Source organism: Aythya marila (genome assembly GCF_965140915.1).
Source record: "Aythya marila genome assembly, chromosome: 7".
In the NCBI taxonomy this organism is placed as follows: domain Eukaryota; kingdom Metazoa; phylum Chordata; class Aves; order Anseriformes; family Anatidae; genus Aythya; species Aythya marila.
The window spans coordinates 19,211,514-19,231,599 of record NC_139048.1 but is presented as its reverse complement, the minus strand read 5'-3'; the positions used below and the strand labels follow the sequence as shown (position 1 = coordinate 19,231,599).

Here is a 20,086-nt window from a genome sequence, read left to right as displayed (position 1 = left end):
AATACACTACTGTCAGTGACATTTTGCCCAGTCCTGATTGTGATCCTACTCTTGAACATGGCCACACATGACTCAGTTCCTGCTTGGACTGTAACTCAATTTCAAAGCTTACTGTCATCTATAACTCCAAAGAGCAATTTCAGCTGAAATCCTTAATTGAATTACAGAGTTGTATTGCATTGCTCACTATTTATTAATAATATTGTGCCTACAACATATCCTGTTCTTCATTACCACAGAGAGAACAGTACTGGTTCCTCTGTGGGATCCAGAGCTATTTATTTCTCCAAATGTTAGATTCCTGCTTGCACAGTCTAAAGAAGCCTGCATTTCTTTTGTAGTAAGTACTTTTATCTAGCCAGTAATGCAGAAAAAGTTTCTCAGGATTATAAAACCATTGGGAGTATCTACATGCCTTACACACCATAGAAAAATACCACCATATACATTCTTCAAGTTTCAAAGAAATTCTAAGCGTAATGAATAGTATCCAGGAGACTTGAACTCCCATACCAACACCACCCTTCGGTCTCAGGTACACGACTTTCTGACATAAATGCCAGTCCTAAGCCTTCAACAGACGTGAGCAGTCCAAAGCACGATGCAGACGCACTGTGACTAATTGAGATTTGGAACAGGAAGGGATATTGGGAAAACAGAAGCACAGCTTGAACATATCATACTTTCTGCCAAATAGACAGGAGCCCAGGTCCCCAAGGCTGACTGTTTCTATCATCTTCTGGGAGGACAGTCGAATATAAATCCCAAACTATGATTTTTTATTTATTTTTTTTTTCTGCAGCTTAACATAAGTTTATTTAGTAAACAACAAATTCTCTACTGATAACTTCTTGGAAACTCAGGAACGAGTCCTTTGAGTTCAAATATATGACACTAGAAGACTGAACGACCACTACTTATAAGCCCAGTATTGTTTGCAGTGATGGGAATGATGGAGTGACCTTGTTTACATGTGGTCATGAGAAGAGGTCACTGCACTGCATTGAACAAAACATCTCTGTGCTGCTGTGGTATCCCAGGCACGGAGAAGTGCTGCACTTACTGACCCTGACCACTACAAGACTGAAGAGTTTTGAAGTCAGCTTGGGCATTCAGGTTCAGGGCAGAAGTTGAAGGAAAACATGCTATGTCTTTGGCATAATCACACCGTTGCATCTCACAGGTTCTACTGTCTTCCCTTGCAGGGAAGACACCATCCAATAGGCCACAAGGAAGACCTCCAGTTTTGTCAACAGATGCAAGAGATTATGACCTTGCCAAAAAATGGGCTCCTTCAAGAAAGCCAGATGATAACCCTCAACACTGGAAGACTCTCTTATCTCATCTGGATGCCTGTGGCAGGCAGTACTTCCTCACCACAGCACATTACAATAACAAATTGACACTAATTCACCATTAATTTATGAATTTAACAATAAAAAAGCCTACAATTCCATCCAGTAAGGCTTCCATCTGCCCAGCATGGAGGATGCTCCTCCCTTGGGTCTCCCTTCTGCCCATCACAGAGTGACCAATGGGACTGTACACGCTAGCATAACCCACCTCCCTATGGAGCTCCCTGCACACCATGCTGTCCTTCATTTTAGCAAACCCACCCTCTGCTCTGAAGAGGAGGACTGCTGTCTGGGCTGCCCCACAGATCCCCCAGTGCCAGCTCTCGTGCCTCACGTGGAACTCTTTCCCCAGACCCCCCAGCTCCAGCTCAACACCATACACCACCCAGGGGTACTTCCATGCACAGCTGGGGAAAACACAGGGAGCCAGGAAGATTGAACATCATTTTCATGTTTTCTTCCACAAAAACAATTCTTAAGGGTGGGGAGATGGGAAAGAGACCTCCCGCTTTGTCTCAGATATTTGCTGTTGTCTTCTTTCACTTCCCAGCAGGATCAATGGCTTTACTAACCTCAATTTACACACTTAAATACACTTTACCCTCAGATGACTGCAAACTATTGCAAAACAGAAATGCAAATGAACCCAGGCCTACCCAATTTTTTCCTCTGCTCTCCAGAAGTACCAGCAATGAGACACCTCTTCTGCAGGTCCTTCTCTTGCCCATGGCTGGCCACTGCCTAGGGATCCTGTGGTCATTCTTTGGTGTTCTAGGCAATGTCTGCACTGGGATGCTGGAAGAATCAAACAATTCCTACCTCACCACCTGTCTCTGGAACTGGAGCCTTTGGGGTTAAACGTATTTTAATTTACATGCATTGACATCATACCTTGAACAGATTTTTGCGAGTTTTCCTCTGGATCACAAACAGAGATAGTAGCTAGATTCAACCATCACCGCATACACCCAGTCATGAACTGAGCAGAGATGCAGTACCTGCAGCCAGCCAGGGGGCAGAGCAAGGTGCAGCAGGGCAGCTCCGCAGCACCACATGCACAGCTCTGACCGCAGCACAGGCAGCCAGCAGGGCTGGAAAAGGGCTAGCGCATGGGTGGCAGAAGGCATGCACCAGTCTCAAGCATTTCTTGCAGTGCCCCCGTCAGAGTCTGTGTTGCCTTTTGCTTTGCCAAGAGTTTATCTTGATTTTTGTGCAATAAAATCATGTTAATTAAACTGTGGATGAATAGAAAGGCCCTAAGTCAACATTTGCATTTGGAAAAGACTGGTTAGAACAGCTTAGGAATTGATTCCGCTTTATTAAAGCACCTGTTCACCCGGGGAACATTTTAGCAGCAATCAATATGTAATTAAATCTTTATTGATGTTTTACAATTGCTTTGTTTCCCAGCAATTATGTTGATAGAATCAGCTTCTCTCAGTTGTTCCTCCTTCCCCAGCTGATCCCATCACCTGTGAGCCCTGGGGCACCTCACCTAACACCTCCTGGCCTGTTGTAGGTATGTGGGCACCACCATCACACCCAAGACCACTGCACTAGGCACGTGCCAATCAGCACAGAAAGCCAGCCTCTGGCCTCAGTAACCAGGTACAGGGGCTCCAGGATGATTTAAGTACAAAAGTTTCACTGAAGCCCACAGAAAAGGGATGGTTTTTTTTGTTTTGTTTTGTTTAGTGGTCTATTGGTCTGCCTCTGGGTGACTCCTCTTTTCAGGTGACGAAGAAGAAACTGGCAACATCCTAGCTGGCCTCTGTGTTGTTATTGAGGATAGATTGTGATTCCTGAGAGTTAAGGCAAGGGGTGAATGCTATGTTTGTGTGGATTGGTTGGTAAGGGGATGTAGGAAGATGGCTAGTAGGGCAGGGATGGTTCAAGTTCTATAGGTACATTGCTCAGAAAGGAAAATGGGTGATATTGGTGGTAGGGAGATGGCTGGACCAGGTGATCTTGAAGGCCGTTTCCAACTTTAATGATTCTATGATCCCTTGCAGCTGGGGTCACTGGTTTCACTGCCTGCCCAGCCTCCAGAAATGCAGACATTGCGGGTACAAACTATTTACATCATTCACACTCCCTGCTTTGGCAGTTCCAAATTCCCTTCTGGCCTGTCCTACAAAACACCCAAAACATAGAGGCTCTGGCTCCTATTTTTACTAATGCCTCATCATGGGGATCTGGTTAGAAGCCAGCAGTTCTGCAGAGCCCCTGTGCCACATGGAGGCATGCAGCTGCAGGGTGAGAGTCAGCGGACCGAAGCAGAAGTGCAGTGTCAGGAGGGGGACACGGCCAGAGGACACACCACAGGATTTAGACCAGCCGAGAGGTCAACCACGCCATGCTCGACGTGGAGCAGGGCCTCGTCCTCCTCCTCGCCCCGCATCCCTCCCGCCGCCGGGCGCTGAGGCCTGGTCCCGCCCGGCGGGGTGCAGCGCGGCCGGCCCCCAGCAGGTGGTGGTGCCGGCACGGCTTTCCCTGCAGGGGCTCCTTTGGGGGTGCTGCCAGGGCCGGCTGGGAGCTGGTGTCCTGAAAACCTGGAGGACCCTGGGCTGTGGTGCCTGGAGCAGGCCACCATGCCTGGGCAGAGGCGGGTGGCAGCCAGGCTACAGCTCTGCACCACCCGCAGCACCTCAGTGGTGCTGCATGAGTGCTTGCAGCACCTCTGTCCCGTTAGAAAAACTGGGACAGACCCCCCCAAAAAGTGAGCCTGTGGGAGATATTAAAAGGCCTGGGAATTAAAAATTTTTGGTGAGAGGTTAGGTGATACGTACTAATAGACCTAGCAGTTACAGGGGGAACGAATAGATAAACTCAGCGTAGATAAACTGAGGTTAAAAATAAAAAATCAACCACAATATGAAACTATCAGGAAGTTCAGAAATATGTAATGAAGGCAATTTTCTCTCTCACTAATGTCTGTAAAAACAACCGAAAATCTAGTTATTCACCAGTAGCAACCAGGACATTTATGACTCAACTTGGGTGAATATTTTCCCAGGAAAAAATAAGAAAAAAACAAACCCACAGTTTTTCCATTTAGAACATTTGCATAAGAAGCTTCTGATTTTAGGGGTGAGGAAGAGACTTAGCAGAAAGAGCATGAAGTCTGCAACCCAGGCCACTGAAAAGTATGGTTGAAAATATATTTCAGTGACAACTTTTGTATTTTACTTAATGTTATTTTTAGAAGTCATTTTTGTTTTGAAAAGACAGCCTTTCTATTTACTGAAAATAGATCCCTCCCCGCAACTAGAAAGATATGCATCATCCCCATTTAAAAGAAAAACATTTATGTCCCCAGAAATCTCCTTATTAATCATAATAAGATTTTCCTCATCTCTATGTCTTTAGGGCTGACCAATAGTCAGATATCAGGGTATCATCGTACCAGGCACTGTCAAGAGTTCATAAAAGAAATCTGTCCCTGTGCCAGAATTGCTTGTTCAGGCACAATGTGGAAAGTGGATAAAAGAGCCGAGACCAAGTGTAGTGAGTCTGATACATGCTACTACAAAGTCTTGATTCTGCTGTGCCTCAGGATGTTTGGGTGGTATTTGAGAAACATGCCCAGGAGCTTATGATTTGTATCTCACCTAAAGGTTGCTTAAACCTCAGTTTCTGTGTTAAGATTGTGTTCATCAGTTCTTGACAGGTGAAGAAGCCTGGGGCTCATGAACTGCAGGAAGTCCAGAGGACCTGGCAATGGCATGCCACCACAGCAGGATGTTCCCCTGACTGGGGGGCATCATCTAGCTGTGCAGCTCTCCCACACCCCACAAAGACTGAGCAAAGAGCCCCTCTTAGTCACTTTTTAGTCCAGGTGAGAAATTGGGAAATTGCTAGAAACAAGCACTTAAAGAATCAGAGATTTCTGCCCTTCACAATGCATTAAAAGAAGAGAAATTGCACAAAATGAAATGGAAGCAAAAAAACAAACACAAACGGAAGTTTTTTTTAAAACCATTATGGAAGTAAAAAGTTTTTAATGTGTACTAAGCATCCATGTTTCCCAGGGAGCTTTGGAAATTTTTACTAAATTGATCTCACCTACCCCATCTCCCTTCCACCCCCTCGCCCTCCTTGAATTAATGGAAGGATGTTCTGTGTGTGCATTTTCAGGCACTTATTCTCCAAATTTGCTTTCTGTATCCATTTCAGCATCTTCCTCCTAGATTTTGTCAGTCACTGCCACAGAGATTTAGCAAGGCTGTCTTGTAATCACCGCTGGTGTCATCCTGATAGGGGGAAAATTAAAAAAAAAAAAAAAAAAAAAAAAAAGGTGAGTATAGAAGTCCGTCTTTATAAACTGGCTGCTGCCTTTGTCAGTGGATGGGATATACCCCCACAACAAAAACACTTTGGAAAGATCAAGCCAGATTTCAGCAGGGTCACTGCCAGCTGAAACCATCAAAAGTGAACAGAAACAAAGCCCATAGCTTCCACCTGAAACAAAATTTATCAAGTCCAATTCTTTTCTTTGGAATCCCAATGAGTAACTGATCAGGGCTCCATCCCACAGAGTGGCACAAAAAGTCAGCATGAACAAGAGAAACCAATACTGTTGTGTTCAGATTTTACATCCCTAGTATTTGTGTAGTGTTCCCTCCCTTACAGGAAGGGAATGAGCAGTTAGCCCTGACAAAGGATGTTTTTAAGAAAGCCACAAATATGGTCATTTTGGTCTAGAGAAGAACTACAGAGAACATCCTGAGACAGAAATTTTACTCCCTTTGAATATTTTGTGATGACAGGTATAAAGGCATTTCCACTTCTCAGAGGAATGAATATTCCATACAGACCCTCGAAGACTGATCATTAATCAACATGACAGACACTGACAGTGTCAATTAGAAGAAAGGGCCCTCATTACAGAATGAGACGTCCCATGGGGACTGATAAGCATAGGGCTTTTGTGCCATTTGCACTAGGGGAAAGGGATGCCCCAGAGACCTTAAACAACAAATTATAAAACCCAGCTTTTCAGACCTAATAGAAAACATGGCTTTTTGCTAGGGGAGGGTCCTTTGTCCAGTGCTGAGACTCAAGCACCAAGAAATACAGTAAGATTTGACAAGGTTCAGTTTATAAACTTAACTCACCACAGCATGGACCAGGCCTTCATTTGGGATAAGTCAGTTTAAAATAAATAAATAAAAACACAACTGCTTTGATTTACATGGCACTAGTTCTAGGTAGTAAAGGACAGCAGAAAAGAGAAGATGGCACAGCATGGAAAATGTGTAACAGGGATAATTTAATGCATCTAGATTCATTTAGGAGATCACGAAGAACACATGAAAAGCCTAGAGCAGTCTCTCATCAGGTTTGGTTTTGCCCACGTCACATTTTTCTGGGCAGGTTAGGAATGCACATAATGACTAAGAGCTATTATATCAAGATGCTGCTTACCACAATCATGCTGGAGAGAGACTGTCCTGCAATCCGCTTGAATTCAGCCTTGATAAGATTTAAGTCAACTTCACTTCGAGAAACAATCACCCTTATAAGGGTCCCATCACGGGTGCCAGCCCCCTGAAATAACAGATACATCAGTCTGCAGTGTTAGTGGGCATTCAAGGGATAAGCTGTTGTGAACTGGTCTGGAACTGGGTACATTAGCTTTCAGACATCACTCGGCACACATTCTGCAGCAATCTGCTTTTCCTTCTGAAGATGCAACATCCCCACCACCAAGGGCCACTGTCCTTACTACAAGCCTTCTGTCTCAGAGTGCCATGAGCCTTTGCACATGTCAAATGCAAAAGCATTTCCAGGACTGAAAGAGGGCAATGAATACATACTGCCCTTCTGCAGCAGCACCCATACAACCAGTATTGTGAAGGCACCTGCCTTCAACCAGTATTGTTTAATCAGTCACAGGAAAATAAAATTCACTTCAATAACAAAAACCTTTGGGGGAATAAGAAAATAAACAATCAACTCAGTTTTCCACCAAGTTGGGAGAGCGGACATATTTTATATATCAGTTAAAAATTATAGGGACATTTGTCTGCGGTTGTCTTACATATCGCCATTTGAACTTTTTTTTTTTTTTTTTTTGGTTTGTTTGTTTTAACTGTTTTATTAAGAGCATTGCTTCCTAAAAAGAAAATATCATGGCCCAGTCCATTAAGTTAACATTATGGGCAAAATCCCACTGTGACCAACCTCCTCAAAAAGCTTCTTCCAAAAAAAAAAAAAATACACTGCAATAAATGTCTTACCTTTAAAGCATGGTATAGCCTCTCTGCAAAGTAGCAATGGATGTTCCTCGTGCATTTCACTAGGCATATAAAAAGATTCAGTAAGAATCAATGATAATTGTAGTCCAGGGCAGCAGGCTCAACAGATTCAGCTTTTCCATTCACTCAAGAAGTCTGCCCCTAGGACATGAACTAAGTATCCTTTACTTCCTACCAGAGATCTTTATAAAGCAGATCCATCCCATGACAGTCAACTGCTGCAGGAGGAAAGACAAGAAACTCAGGCAAAAGAAAGGGAAATGAGACACTTACCAATAGCCAGCATAGCATCCTCTAGTGAGCCACTAGTCTCACTCCTGATGCTGTCTTCTATGCTTTTACCAGCAAGTTTCTGGTATTCTTCAAACACTGTTTGAAACAGAAAGCACTTTGAATTTTCACCAAGCAATTGCTCAGACATTTTGTACCCAACATTCACAGGTATTGCTTGTGTGGTGATATGAAAATGAATATCCCACTAAAGCAATGACCACATTTGAAACAACTTCAGTAAGCATTAGTCAAGTCCAGAAATCAGCTACAAAAAACAGCTTCACAAAAACCTATCTCCAAGAAAGAAGTATCTGTATGTACACAAAGCAACTAATTGATCAGAAGGGGCTTAATTCCCTGTCTTAATTTGTAAGAGCAAGTTCAGTCAACCTCACATTCATTTGGAAATCTGTGTCTTCATCACTGCATTTAACCACACAAATGAAGTAGGCTCCAGAAGGATAAGCACAACTATCATTTGGTCCTGTTGCTGTCACTAGCTTCAGGAGCCAAAATAGAATCAAATTAAGTCTAGAACTATGCTCATGGCCCTTGGACATTTAAATGATGACAACAGTTTGGGAAAACTTAACCACAATTTAAAAGCAACTCAGAAAAACAAAAACAAAACAACAACAAACAAACAAACAAACAAACAAAACACAAAACATAGTAAACAGATGCAGATTGCAAGCTATATAAACTCCCACATAAAATATCAGCAGAGTCATTGTTCCCTTTATATACTCTGGATACAGATTCTGGTTCCAAACTACAGATCCCTGTTTTGATTCCTAGCTTTTACACTAACAAAAAAGGAAACTTGCTATGTAACACAATGTATATCATACTGAAGTTTGCACAGCATTCAGGATCATACCCCTAAACATTAACACACAGATATTTTGGTGAAAGGTACTACTACAGAACAGACAAATGGATACATTCTCAACTCAGACCTATTCTCCATGTTAAAAAAAATTAGTTGCAACAAATACATGCAAGTTTTTTAAAAATAAACTATTACAATCTGCTTTAGTGCAGAGGAAATCAGATTCATTTCCTTGATAATTTAGTATGTCCCAAAGATTGTTTACATCCAGACCAACTGCTGCAATTAAGTTTTTAAAGACAGACATGGCCAAAGACTAGAGTCAGCTTTTTTGTTTTGTTTTGTTTGTTTCTAAGTGCTGTTGGGAGATTAAGTTTAAAAACACAAGGGGGAGCTGGCCTCCAAGGGCCTTGAAAATAGTCTCCAAAGACTTCAGCTTGAAAAAGTTCAGGCACACCTAGGTCATCAACAGCTAAATTTATCAACTGAGCTCCAGTGAATTCACACACTACTTGATGTGCTTGGATCAGGGACAACATAACATCTGTTAGTCAGAGCCTTGGACTGCTTCAAAAGTCTTGAGATGACAAGGCCAGGTCTCTGCTGCTTCATGCTTTGGGGAGCTGAGGGCACCCTTAGCTGGAGCTGGGTTATCATCTCCCCTCCCAAGCAGCCTCCAATGCTCTCAAAAGAACCTAGGCCAAAACTGGAAGAGTCTCCCTGTGGTTCTCCAGCACTGGCGTTGTCAGTGATTTTCTTCCAAAAGAAACCCATGTCCAAGGAGTCATGAGCCTGTAGACTGCACACTTCTATCCAGTTAGGAAGGGACTCTCTCCCCCTAGGCTTATAAAAATAGCTATACCATCTAGCCATCACTGCTGTATCAGGACTCCTGTATAAGCAGTCTGATTTTCAGTTGCACTGAATCTACATAAGCTTCAAAGCTGCTGGCAGCTTTTGGGCACTGATTGGGCAAGGATTAGTAGGCAGACTTTGATGTTTATTTCTGATCACCTGAGCTTTGACATCTGTATCCCTGCCTCTTCTTTTTTGGCTAGGATGATTTCTCATTTCAGATGCTTAGGAACATGGACTGCTTCATACCTTTCATCAGGTGTGTGGCACTCCTCGTGCACAGGATGGTGATGAACTGTATCTCATCGGTGCCCCGTATCTTCTCCCCAGCAGTATAGAGAGTCTGAAATTTAACACACTATGGTTAGATTTTCTGTGCATGCAGCTGGTAAAGGAACAGCATTTGGCTTGAGGTACTGCTTGGGTAACAGGTCTCAAAGTAACCTAAAGTACTGTATGAACTAGACTCTACTAGAGTAGTTGACTGTGTAGACCCTTGATTGTGTCTTCTAGTGAAATTGGGGCAGTAACTATCTCCACCCTTTCTATCCCTCCTGAAGCAGCTGGAGCAGCCAACAGTGCTACTGAGGTTTCTTCCCTATTCTTCAGTGTACCTCTCCACAATGTCTATATATTTCTACATGTAAAAAGCAGTGGAGCCTGAGCCCACTTCTCATCCTTCCTGTTTGGAACAGCAAGACTCAGCAGTGCAGGCAAAACTGAAGAACTCCAAGCTGCTTCTGCTTCAAGAAGGCCCCTCCTGAAACTGTTATGGCTCCAGCCCCATGCTGACCTGGACTCTCCTATCCAAGGATCCTGAAATTCAAGATAGGCAGGATGCAAGCATATCACTGATCATGGGCATTTGAGAGTACCTGTGCATCCTGGAGAGCCAATGCAGTATCCACGTAGAGAGTAGCATTGTCCCTCTCACCCTATGAGAAGAAAAAGACAGACACCATTTGCTCTCATGAATTATTTTCCACACGGGGATCACAGAGTACATGCTAGACAAAGAACAATTCTCCTCCTCAGTTATTTTTGCAGAGTACTCAGTCAGTAATGTTTCAGGCAACACAAGAACTAACTCCTTGACTGAAATCAGTAATGTGAAGTGGAGCCAAGAAGTTGGTAAGTTATTCTGCTTCTTGGCAAGAAAATTGAGAAAATTCAATAGGATAAATAAATCCAAATGTGCTCTCAGCATTTAGGTGACAGACTCTAGAATAGGGTTGAATCATTGTTGAGATTTTTTTTAAAGACTCCTATACAGTGTAGTGACACATGCATGTAAAAGTGAGATGTTTCCGTGCAGCAGAGCTGACTGTTCCCAGCTCTCTTACTGCTGCTGAGGGAGGGTTCCCTGCCTCAGTCACATCAAAGCTGAAAACAGAAATCCAGTTCAAGCGATGTGTTTGTCACTGTAGTTTGTGGTAATTGTGACTGCATTGTCCCTTCTATCGCACGTCTTCTCCAAAAAGTAATAGAAAAATGAAGATCTTTGGATCCTCTTTTCTCTAACATTACCTGAAGAAGGCAAACTAGAATCTGTTCAAAATATCCACTTGTTTCTGATTTTATGTCTTCTTCCAGATCAGAACCGTATTCTACACAAGAGAAAGAGAAGAACAATGGAAGTATTTATTTGGATGTTATGATCAGGATATCACAAGTCATCTGAGGACATACACTAATCAAGGTCACTAGTGAAAAAAGGTGGGCTGAGGTCAGCATACCCTCTCAGTGATACCCAGACAGGCACTCCCATCTGACCAAGTGTACCACTAGCTCCAATGACAAAGGCATAAACCCATGGCTAATGTTAGGGATATAGTTTGAGGGACCAAAGAAATAGTTACAAATATATTTGACAGATTCCCATGTACAGCACATTTAAGGGAGAGAAAAAGCCAAGTGTACAGCTGTAGCTTTATTTGCCTTCTGGCAATGGTTGTGCTGGGCACCACAGACTAAATTTGTGATTTGCTGGCCTTTTCCTCTGACTGGAAGAAAGCTAGAGAGGGATTTTTCAAATTCACTCAGTTCTGTTTGCCAGGTGGAGTTAGGCTGCACCTTCTTGCTTCTACAATCCCCTTTTCCTGCTGACAGTGTTAGCTGGTAACACCATTCCGCTGTGCAGTCATGCAGTGGCACATTGCTCTGACCACACAAACCAGAGCCCCAGGCACTTTACCTTCTTTGTACGCCTTGATTATCTCTCTGATCTGCGCCTTTGTTCGTGATGCCAGGATCTCTATGATAACACCTTCACTTGTTCCCACACCCTTTGATGGAAAACATAGTGGAAAAAAAAGGTAGAGAAAGATATCTAATGATGCAGTGAAATTTACTGCTAGAAAAGTATGGTCAAACGAGGAGTCTTACGGCAGCAAAGGGCGAGGCTGTGTGCTGAGCTGTGAGAAACTGTCAAGATGAAAACTGTAGACACAAAGCACGTTTGGTTTGAGTGTGGATTCATTTACTGAGATGCCCAATTTGTAAAGGATGATTGTGTGTAACCCTGCACTTCTGCAATGCATTTTTGGATCTGGATCTTTGGTGGACAGTATCAGAGGGATGTGGGGGCACTAATGTTTGTCTAGTCAGTACTTTGTACCATTAAAAAAATACTATATCAACAGGCAGGATGCCAGTCAACCCCAGATTGGGCCTTGCACCAACACTCATTAATTTCTTTGATTTTTTTTAAAGGTTTCACTGTTCAGGTGGGGTGTCATAGCAGCAACTTTGGCCCAAGGTCACTGAGCTCCATTCACAAGATGCACTACAGAAAGCATTGAAGAGATTCTACAACTACACATTAGAAACTCATCTGTGGATGTTTATCTGTTGCCAAAGGCAATTTTGGATCCACTGTTACCTTCCCCAGGCTTTGAGACACATACATACAGAAACTCATATACATATTACATATAAATATTACAGCAGCATTCCCCTCCCCCCCCAACATACGCTGATAGCACAACTAAATATTTCTCAAAGGGTACTGTTAATAATGAACTTAATAATCACCCACTAGCCCAGTTACTATCACTTTTCATTAATAGGCAAAGTTACAGGAAATGAACTTTGGACCTATGCTACTAAAATAGCAACATGCAGTTTGCTTACCTTCATGGCATCATACAGCTCCTTTGCATCATACTTGTACGGGGGATACATAAGAGCCACAATGAGCCTCTCAAAGTCGCCACTCAGTTCAGACTTCAGGCTTTCAATCAGATCCTGTAGAACATCACCATGCTTATCACATACAAAGCCTCAAAGGTTCTCTTTCCTGCCCAGTTTCTATCCCCATGGCCTACAGCCGTGAAGCTGAGTGACATCATTGTGTTGACAGTTTATTAGAAAAGGTCCTGGGGGCTGGAAAAGGCACCTAACTCCAAAATGGATTTTGTCTAGGTCCTTCCACTTCCATTGTTCCCCAGTACCAAGCTTCCCCCAGGTAATAATTTTGCAGCAGAGCAGGGAAGATAAACATCTTCCTCCAACCTGTTTTAGACAGGGAGCAGAACCAGGAGCTGAAGGCCTTGAACTAAGTGAAGGATACAACCAACATCCAAAGCCTACACATGCACACACACATAGGACTTCTGCAGAATCAGGCATGCAGTCTGTTTAAAGACAGGCTTCAAACCTTCCTCTCATTATCATATAGCTTTTTTAGGGTATGCCTTGCCCTGTTTCAGTGGGTATATGGAATGAAACCATTCTATTCATTGTCCCATACACATTTGCTTCCCTTTCTTAGGTTCTTTCAAGGCAGTTCCTGTTCCATCAGGGTTTTTTGAAGATTTCCTGTTTCTATATTGACCCAAGAGCCTATATTGCTCATTGCTAATAACTTTCCTTCCCCCACACTTTTAGATGCTGCTCTCACACATCTGGCTACACCATTGGGCTGGTGGAAGAGTTTGCAGCACAAGTGTTTCTAATGAGAGTAAGATTTTATCAAAGACAGAAAGATAGCCACATAAAAACATGATTGTCAACAATTGCAGTTTGTTTTCATTTTTAGAATTTCCAAATAAATGTAATGAAATAAGTATTTAAATTGAACTTTATCACTTAGAAGAGCCCCACACCAGCCCAATAATTTACTCAAAAGGCTACTTAGAAAAGTATAACTTTGTTATAGCTTCAAAAACAATAAGGAATTACACTTTAAGACAAAATGGATTTTTAAAAAGTATTTCTGGTCAAAATGCCTTTTAGAAAGAAAATTACAATCACTAGACGAAAACCAGTTTATCCCACCACAAATTAATTTCCCATATTCACCCCAGGCCTTATTATCAAATATTAACCTGTCTGTTTGCAAAAGACCTGCATATTGTTTACACCGTGCTTGCAGGATGAACTGTACACCCATTAACTACATCCCACACGCAGTGAAACAGTGACTGAATATGGCTTTGTTTTGGAAGAACCTTTCCAAACTGTCCTTTGAAGGATTTGGCAATCAGTTGACGCTGCATATTGCTCCTCTTAGTTAGGACATCAATTATAGCTTGTTCATCAGTCCCTATGGAGAGCAACAAAAAGCCATAAACACAGTGCACAGAATAATAATAATAATCGCAATTCAAGTAATGAGACAACCTCCCCTAGTTTATTGCCTTCATGATGTAGAAATTCAATTACGTCTTGCAGAAATGTGGATTTTGAATTATCCACATTAAAATAAATAAAAAACCATCTCTAGCTGCAATTTTCTTCAGGAATGGCTTTTAACTGAGCAACTATAAATGCAACATAGAATTTACACATATGGATGGAGTCAACTCACCAAGCCCCTTCATGGCCTTGTACAGAGTTTGAGCATCAGGTACAGGGTCAAAGTTTAAAGCACCTGTCACAGACACACCCTCTGCTTCACTCTGAAAAATAAGAAAAAATACAACACTTCATTCCTGCATTTTGTCAGCTCAAGAAAGGGTATTTTGGAAAGTAAATTAATATTATCCACTGCTTACACATGTGGAAGACAGAAAAGTTGAGGGATTGGTTCAAGGCATTCTTCAGAGCAAAGCTCAGAAGACAACACAAGTTTTTTTCCCTCCACTTGCCTGTGCCAGCCTCTGGGTCCAGGCAGAAAAACGAGGTCAAGCACTGTTGCAGAAGTCATTAGGTGCAGGTGGTCTGGCAGAAAAAGCTGAGTAGCCTGGACTTTCCCATTCAAGCCTTTCTACAATGCTTAAGAGCACGTATGCTGTCATATCATACTGCTATTAAGTGCCACAGTTTCCAGTGCTTTGGTACAGAGTGGTTTTATACATAGCATTTCAGTTTCATGGAATACATATGCTCTCACAAACCATGTTTCTAGTTAGCAGCTTTATTCTGCTGCTGCTTCACTCAAGTACAACTAGTTTCACATAAGGAAGCACCTCCTTGGGAAGGATTTGGGCCAAGAGGCTACTTTGAAGGAACAGATCCATTTGGAGAAGTGCAGTTACAATGTTCTTCTCTGAGCTGAGAGCCAACTACACAGCAATTCTCCAGTCAGACCCGTAAGGCACAGCTAGCATCAGAGTAATAGGGCAGAAAGACGCACTGGGATTTACTCCAGTCACCCTAAGATAGTAAGGACATCAACCAGAACACAGGCTTAAGAGCTTCTGCTTAACCAAAGCTGTTAGGCAAGGGAATTGGCTTGAACACGCTGACATTTCCAACAATAATGTCCTATCAACAGGGAAGTCTGTGAATGGTTAGTCATAAAGAGTCATCACCACTTTATTCCAATAACTGCAATTTTCTTTTCCTTAGCAGCAGAGAGATTTAAGCTTTCCCAGGAAACTGCTGTATTCTCATAAATGGACTTGTAGGGATATGATTAATATCAAACTAATGATATCAGCATGACTTGATGGATTTTTTCTAAGGGGGTGGCCTCACAGTCAGGTAAAAAGCACCTTCAATCCAGAGCTTATGGAGCATAAGTAATCACTAATGCTGTCCCATATGACTTGCATAATATAGACCTCCAAGTGCCACCCAGCAGCCTCCTGCTCTGGTGTAAATTCCTTTTGCTCCTCTTTCCTTTGTGACAGAGGGATCTTCCCCCCCTTCTCATTGCGCCGTCTCAGGTCATTCATGCCCTCCCCAGAGAAAAATCCTTCCCAGAGCTAACCTTCAAGCAATCTTTGCCAGGTAGAAAGGTTTGTGGAAATTCCCTGCAGGACCTGCATTGCTGGCATTTTTTATTTTTAAGTAAGAGTCTGGAAGATTAATGTCATGCTCCTGAGCACACAGCCAAGAAACACTAGGCCTAGCCCAGCACCACAGCTGAGGCATAGCCATGCCATGCTGCACAGATACTCAGGCTGGCTCAGGGCAAGCTCGTTCAGGTGTTCTTGTCCAGTGCTCTACTGGGAGACATAGCTGGCAGGTGTTTTCATGCCAGCCAAGCTCTGGGAACAGTATCAAACAACCAAAAAATGATGAGCTTCAACAGAAGCTGTATGTTCAGCAGACAGCAAGATCTGGAAGAACTCGTGTTTGCTGAAGTTTGCTTCACAGCCAGTACAGCAACAGAATCCTGTGCCACCACACCCTGCTCCAGGTAGGGAGAGCAGCTGAGGAAGGGACTGAATCAATGGGAAACTTCTCACTAGATGCAACTTCGATTACGTCCCAGTGATTACTGAGCAGCAAGTTTAAGGCTGTGGTGAAGCTGTCACTGCAGAGCCACCCCCAAAGGCTTGCCATCAGCCTGGAACAGGAGGCCTGGCCAGGCTGTTGGGCAGGATCAGAGCAAACACTCCTTTTCTGCTCCCCTGTGAAGTCAGCCAGTACCAGCAAAACTTCCCCAGAAAGCAAGATACACTTATCTGTCTGATTTTGCTCTGAAATAGATGGACAGTCCTCTCTAGCTGCACTCAAAGGCTCATGTGAAAGAAATGCTCTGGATCTATGCCTGGTGACTCAGGGTAAGAGGCAGTGCTCAGCTTTCATTTGGAGGCAGCAGTAACAAATCAAACAATGGTCCTTTTTGGTATTAATTCCAAGAAACACGGACCATCCTCTTTCAAGTAGCTTACTCATGACTCACTCATAGGCTTGATTCTCTGTGTTCCAGCACAGGTACAATCACAGTCAGTTTCCAGAGAAACACTATTCAGTTTGGTCTTGTTTTCCAGATGAATTGATGCTATAATTACCTAACTGAAACTACTCAAAGCATCCATGCAAATCTCCTGGTAAGATGAATAACTAGTGCAAAAGCAATGTAATCCGTGTACCCTGCAGCTGATGATGTGAAAAGCATTCTACTTATAAATTAAGGGTAAGGGGATTTAAAATGTATCAAAATATATATCCTATCAAAGTGTTTTCTAACCTAAGGAGTAGTTCATCAAAATCCTGAAATGTGGGTTACAGGTGGGGTTATTGTTTTTCAGTGGAAAATTTCTGAGAGTGTTTCATATTTTTCATAGTTTGCATTTGAGTTGTATTTTTATGGAGGATTTTGAAAAACAATTTGTTTTTAGCTACTCCTCCACTGCCTGCCTGTCTTCATACCTCCACCCCTACAACACCAACAGATAAGAGTCCTCTAGAGCTTTCAATGACTTTTCCTCCTTTTCTCACTACGTTTCTAAATGATTTCCAGCTTGGAGGGTGGAGGCAACAGATCAACATAAAGGGAAAAATTAAAGTGAGAGTTCCTCCAAGCTTTGGAAAAAAAAAATCCATTTTACTATACTAACTTCCAAAAGAGTGGTGACCGGGCAGGGAGAGACTTTTCCACCAGTACTCCAACACATGCCATTCTCCAGCAGCTATCTTCTAGGCCTTAGCTTGTAGATATCTAGAGATAAAGTCCCTGGGGAAACCTAGCCTTCCATAAAAGCTAATGGGAGAGCTGCCACTGAACTGTATGTGGAGGCTGCTTCAGGGCACCCCACAACTCCCAAAGCCACAAGAGTTTAAAAGAGAACAAACAGCATTTCTGGCTTGTAGCAGACAGGCAGGGCGTCCAAGTCCACAGCGTTGCAGCAATATTCAAAACCCAGAAAAGAAAGACACTGTAGCTTGACAAATTATACCTCCCTCCATGACCACAGCCTGCCAGCACGCTGGGGACAGGCCAGTGCCCTGAACCCACTGCCAGAGGTGAAGGAAGGGACAAGGAGACTGCAGCGTTCATACCTAATGCAGACCTCTGCTGTGCAGCTTTGCTGATCCCCGGTACCATATCCCCATGTACACATAATTATCCCTCTGCACCACTCAACTGAAGGGGCAGGGAGAGTCTGGTCTTCTTGAAGCCAGCATGCATATTAACACCTTCTTTAATTAAGGTTATGGAAGTGCTGAAAACTATTTTATAGTCAGAAAATCGGTAAACAAGTTTGGATGATCTTTAAAGGGAAACATTTCATTCCCACACAGTGCCTGATAGAGCTAGCAAGTTAACTTATTATATTGCCAAAGAAGTCAAGGTGTTTCACTTCACTATTTCCTCTACTTACCCAAGCCTTCCACCATGCCATTGCAGTGTCAGTAGTGATACCTGGGCCTGTTGATGAAGAAAACCACACGCATCACACCTCACAGTTAGGGAATCTGAGATTTGAAGAGGGTGGGGGGAAAAAAGAGGAATATATATATATATATATAATTATTTTTTTCAATAGACTTACCACAAGAAAATTAGAATAACTGTGTTCCTCAGGAGGCTTATTCCCTCTGGAAGCAGCAGAATGTAACTGGACTCTGTGCTGAGAACTGGCAGGTATAACCCATCCTTATCTACAAATTCCATGGGGCAACGCCCGCAGACACTGCTTAACCTGTTTTGCATGTATGATCTCATAGGGAGAGATCGAGTTGCTTAATAAACCAGGCTTCCCCTGTGAGGAGCCCTACATTCAACCTCAGTTGACTAATGCTCATTGTAATTTTTCCACTGCTTCTCCCCCACACCCTAACCCACTAACATTTTAGCCTCTGGCACTGACATGACATGCAAATTAAAGCCAGGTAGTTTCTTGGCATTAAACTCCACTAAGACCCAGTGAGTTCTGCTACAATGAAATAAACCACTCTCACGTTATTAAGGACTCTTTCTATTTCTACCAATCTGGATGACAGCAAAACAGGACTCTCAAAACTTAACAAATGCTCACCTACATCCCTTCTTTCAAAAAAAACTATTAAAAAAACACTAAGTCAACACCCAAACATGCCCTACATGTCATAGCAAAGCTCAGTACAGCAGCAGACTGTATACTGACTCAGGAGGTCTCTCCCTGTCATGTAACCTGGACTCACACAGCATGAGCAAGAAGCATCTCTAGGCTAACACAGAACCAGCACATTTCAGGCTAACTGCTCTCAGCAATGTCAGTTCCAGCAAGGTTACCGTAAGGCTTGCTATTACACGTTAACGCTTAGTGCAACGTGAATATTTTTTCTTTTTTGTGTTCATAGTAGGAGCCAAAAGGCTCTTAATACTTAAATTTAGAGAAGTGTTTCTGTGAAACCAGCTGAAATATCTTACGGCCGTAGCAATATTTTCCTGTCTAGACTTTTGTCAGAACCCATCACGCCCGTATTATTTATTTGTTTTTAAATGGAAAGCTGCCCTGATGGAAGCATTCCCATCAGCTATATCTTAACCCTTGCTGTCCCCTCTCACATTTACAAGCCCACACAGGACCCTGGGTAAACACCAAACCATGGGTCTCTTACGTCCTTCCCACATGCTGTTATTTCACTTAACCCAGCTGGGTCCCCATGGCCTGGGAAGCTGCTCTGGTTATTCCCACTGGAACGAGCTCTGCCAGCTCCTCCTGCCTCAAACCCATCCATCACACAGGGAGGGCAAGTCATGGAGGAGGAGGCACTGTCCTTGGCGTAGAAAGTGTGCAACTAGGGTCCACACCAGCTTGGTTTCCAGTCATGTTTAAGAGGCAGGGTCATCAACAGCACACAGCAAGGAGGGTTCATGAGTGGTCCTTCATTCCCCCTCCTTCACAGGAAGGGTGGTCAGAGCAGGATAGATTTGCTTTTGCTGGATCTCAGGGTTGTGCCTGGCTGCTTACATATGCCTTTTCCCTGTGTTGGGATTTAATTAGGTCAGCTTGCCATGAAGGTCAGCTTTCTTGAGGACTCCATGGACAAAGAAACCCTTCTAGACAGAAAGTCACAGAGGGGAGCAGAGACCAAACCAGAGAGAAAATGGGAAAACGTCCAACCAGTCATTTTTGCCAGCACAAACTAAAAAGGCTGTAAAGGGACATTAGAAGGGATTTTAACAGGGGAATTAGAATTTAACGCAGAGGAACAGTGGCCAGATTTTAAGAAATCAATATGAATGGGCTAGGTAAGGTCTGGAGAAACTGAACCCTGAGCAATCCCTCTTCAGGTATGGTGCTATTGCTCTGAACTGATTCCTGCTCTTCATTCATTGTGGTTTATCCTGTAAGAATTGATCACTTTGTCAGCTGTGAGTTGAACTCTATTGCAGTATTGTCTCA

The 20,086-nt window shown here is 43.0% G+C and overlaps 1 protein-coding gene across 1 annotated transcript; it reads right to left on the bottom strand.

Moving 5' to 3' along the window:
- Positions 1-5,373: 5,373 nt before the first annotated feature.
- On the bottom strand, positions 5,374-18,315 carry ANXA8L1 (annexin A8 like 1). Its single transcript, XM_082764389.1, has 13 exons — positions 18,248-18,315; positions 18,077-18,123; positions 14,386-14,476; positions 14,027-14,121; positions 12,708-12,821; positions 11,770-11,860; positions 11,103-11,182; positions 10,451-10,510; positions 9,825-9,918; positions 7,889-7,984; positions 7,598-7,656; positions 6,783-6,905; positions 5,374-5,608 (listed from the first exon to the last, which is right to left on the bottom strand). The coding sequence occupies exons 2-13, from the start codon at positions 18,095-18,097 to the stop codon at positions 5,552-5,554; spliced, it is 981 nt and encodes a 326-aa protein (XP_082620515.1). The 5' UTR covers positions 18,098-18,123; positions 18,248-18,315; the 3' UTR covers positions 5,374-5,551.
- Positions 18,316-20,086: the final 1,771 nt, after the last annotated feature.

Bases quoted from the DNA above. Each gene is read 5' to 3' on its own strand.
- ANXA8L1 (XM_082764389.1), bottom strand. From the start codon at position 18,097: ATGGCATGGTGGAAGGCTTGG. The intron at 14,122-14,385 runs GTGAGTTGACTC...TGCTCTCCATAG, and splicing joins CAAGGCCATGAAGGGGCTTG to GGACTGATGAACAAGCTATA. The intron at 7,657-7,888 runs GTAAGTGTCTCA...TTATATGCCTAG, and splicing joins GGATGCTATGCTGGCTATTG to TGAAATGCACGAGGAACATC.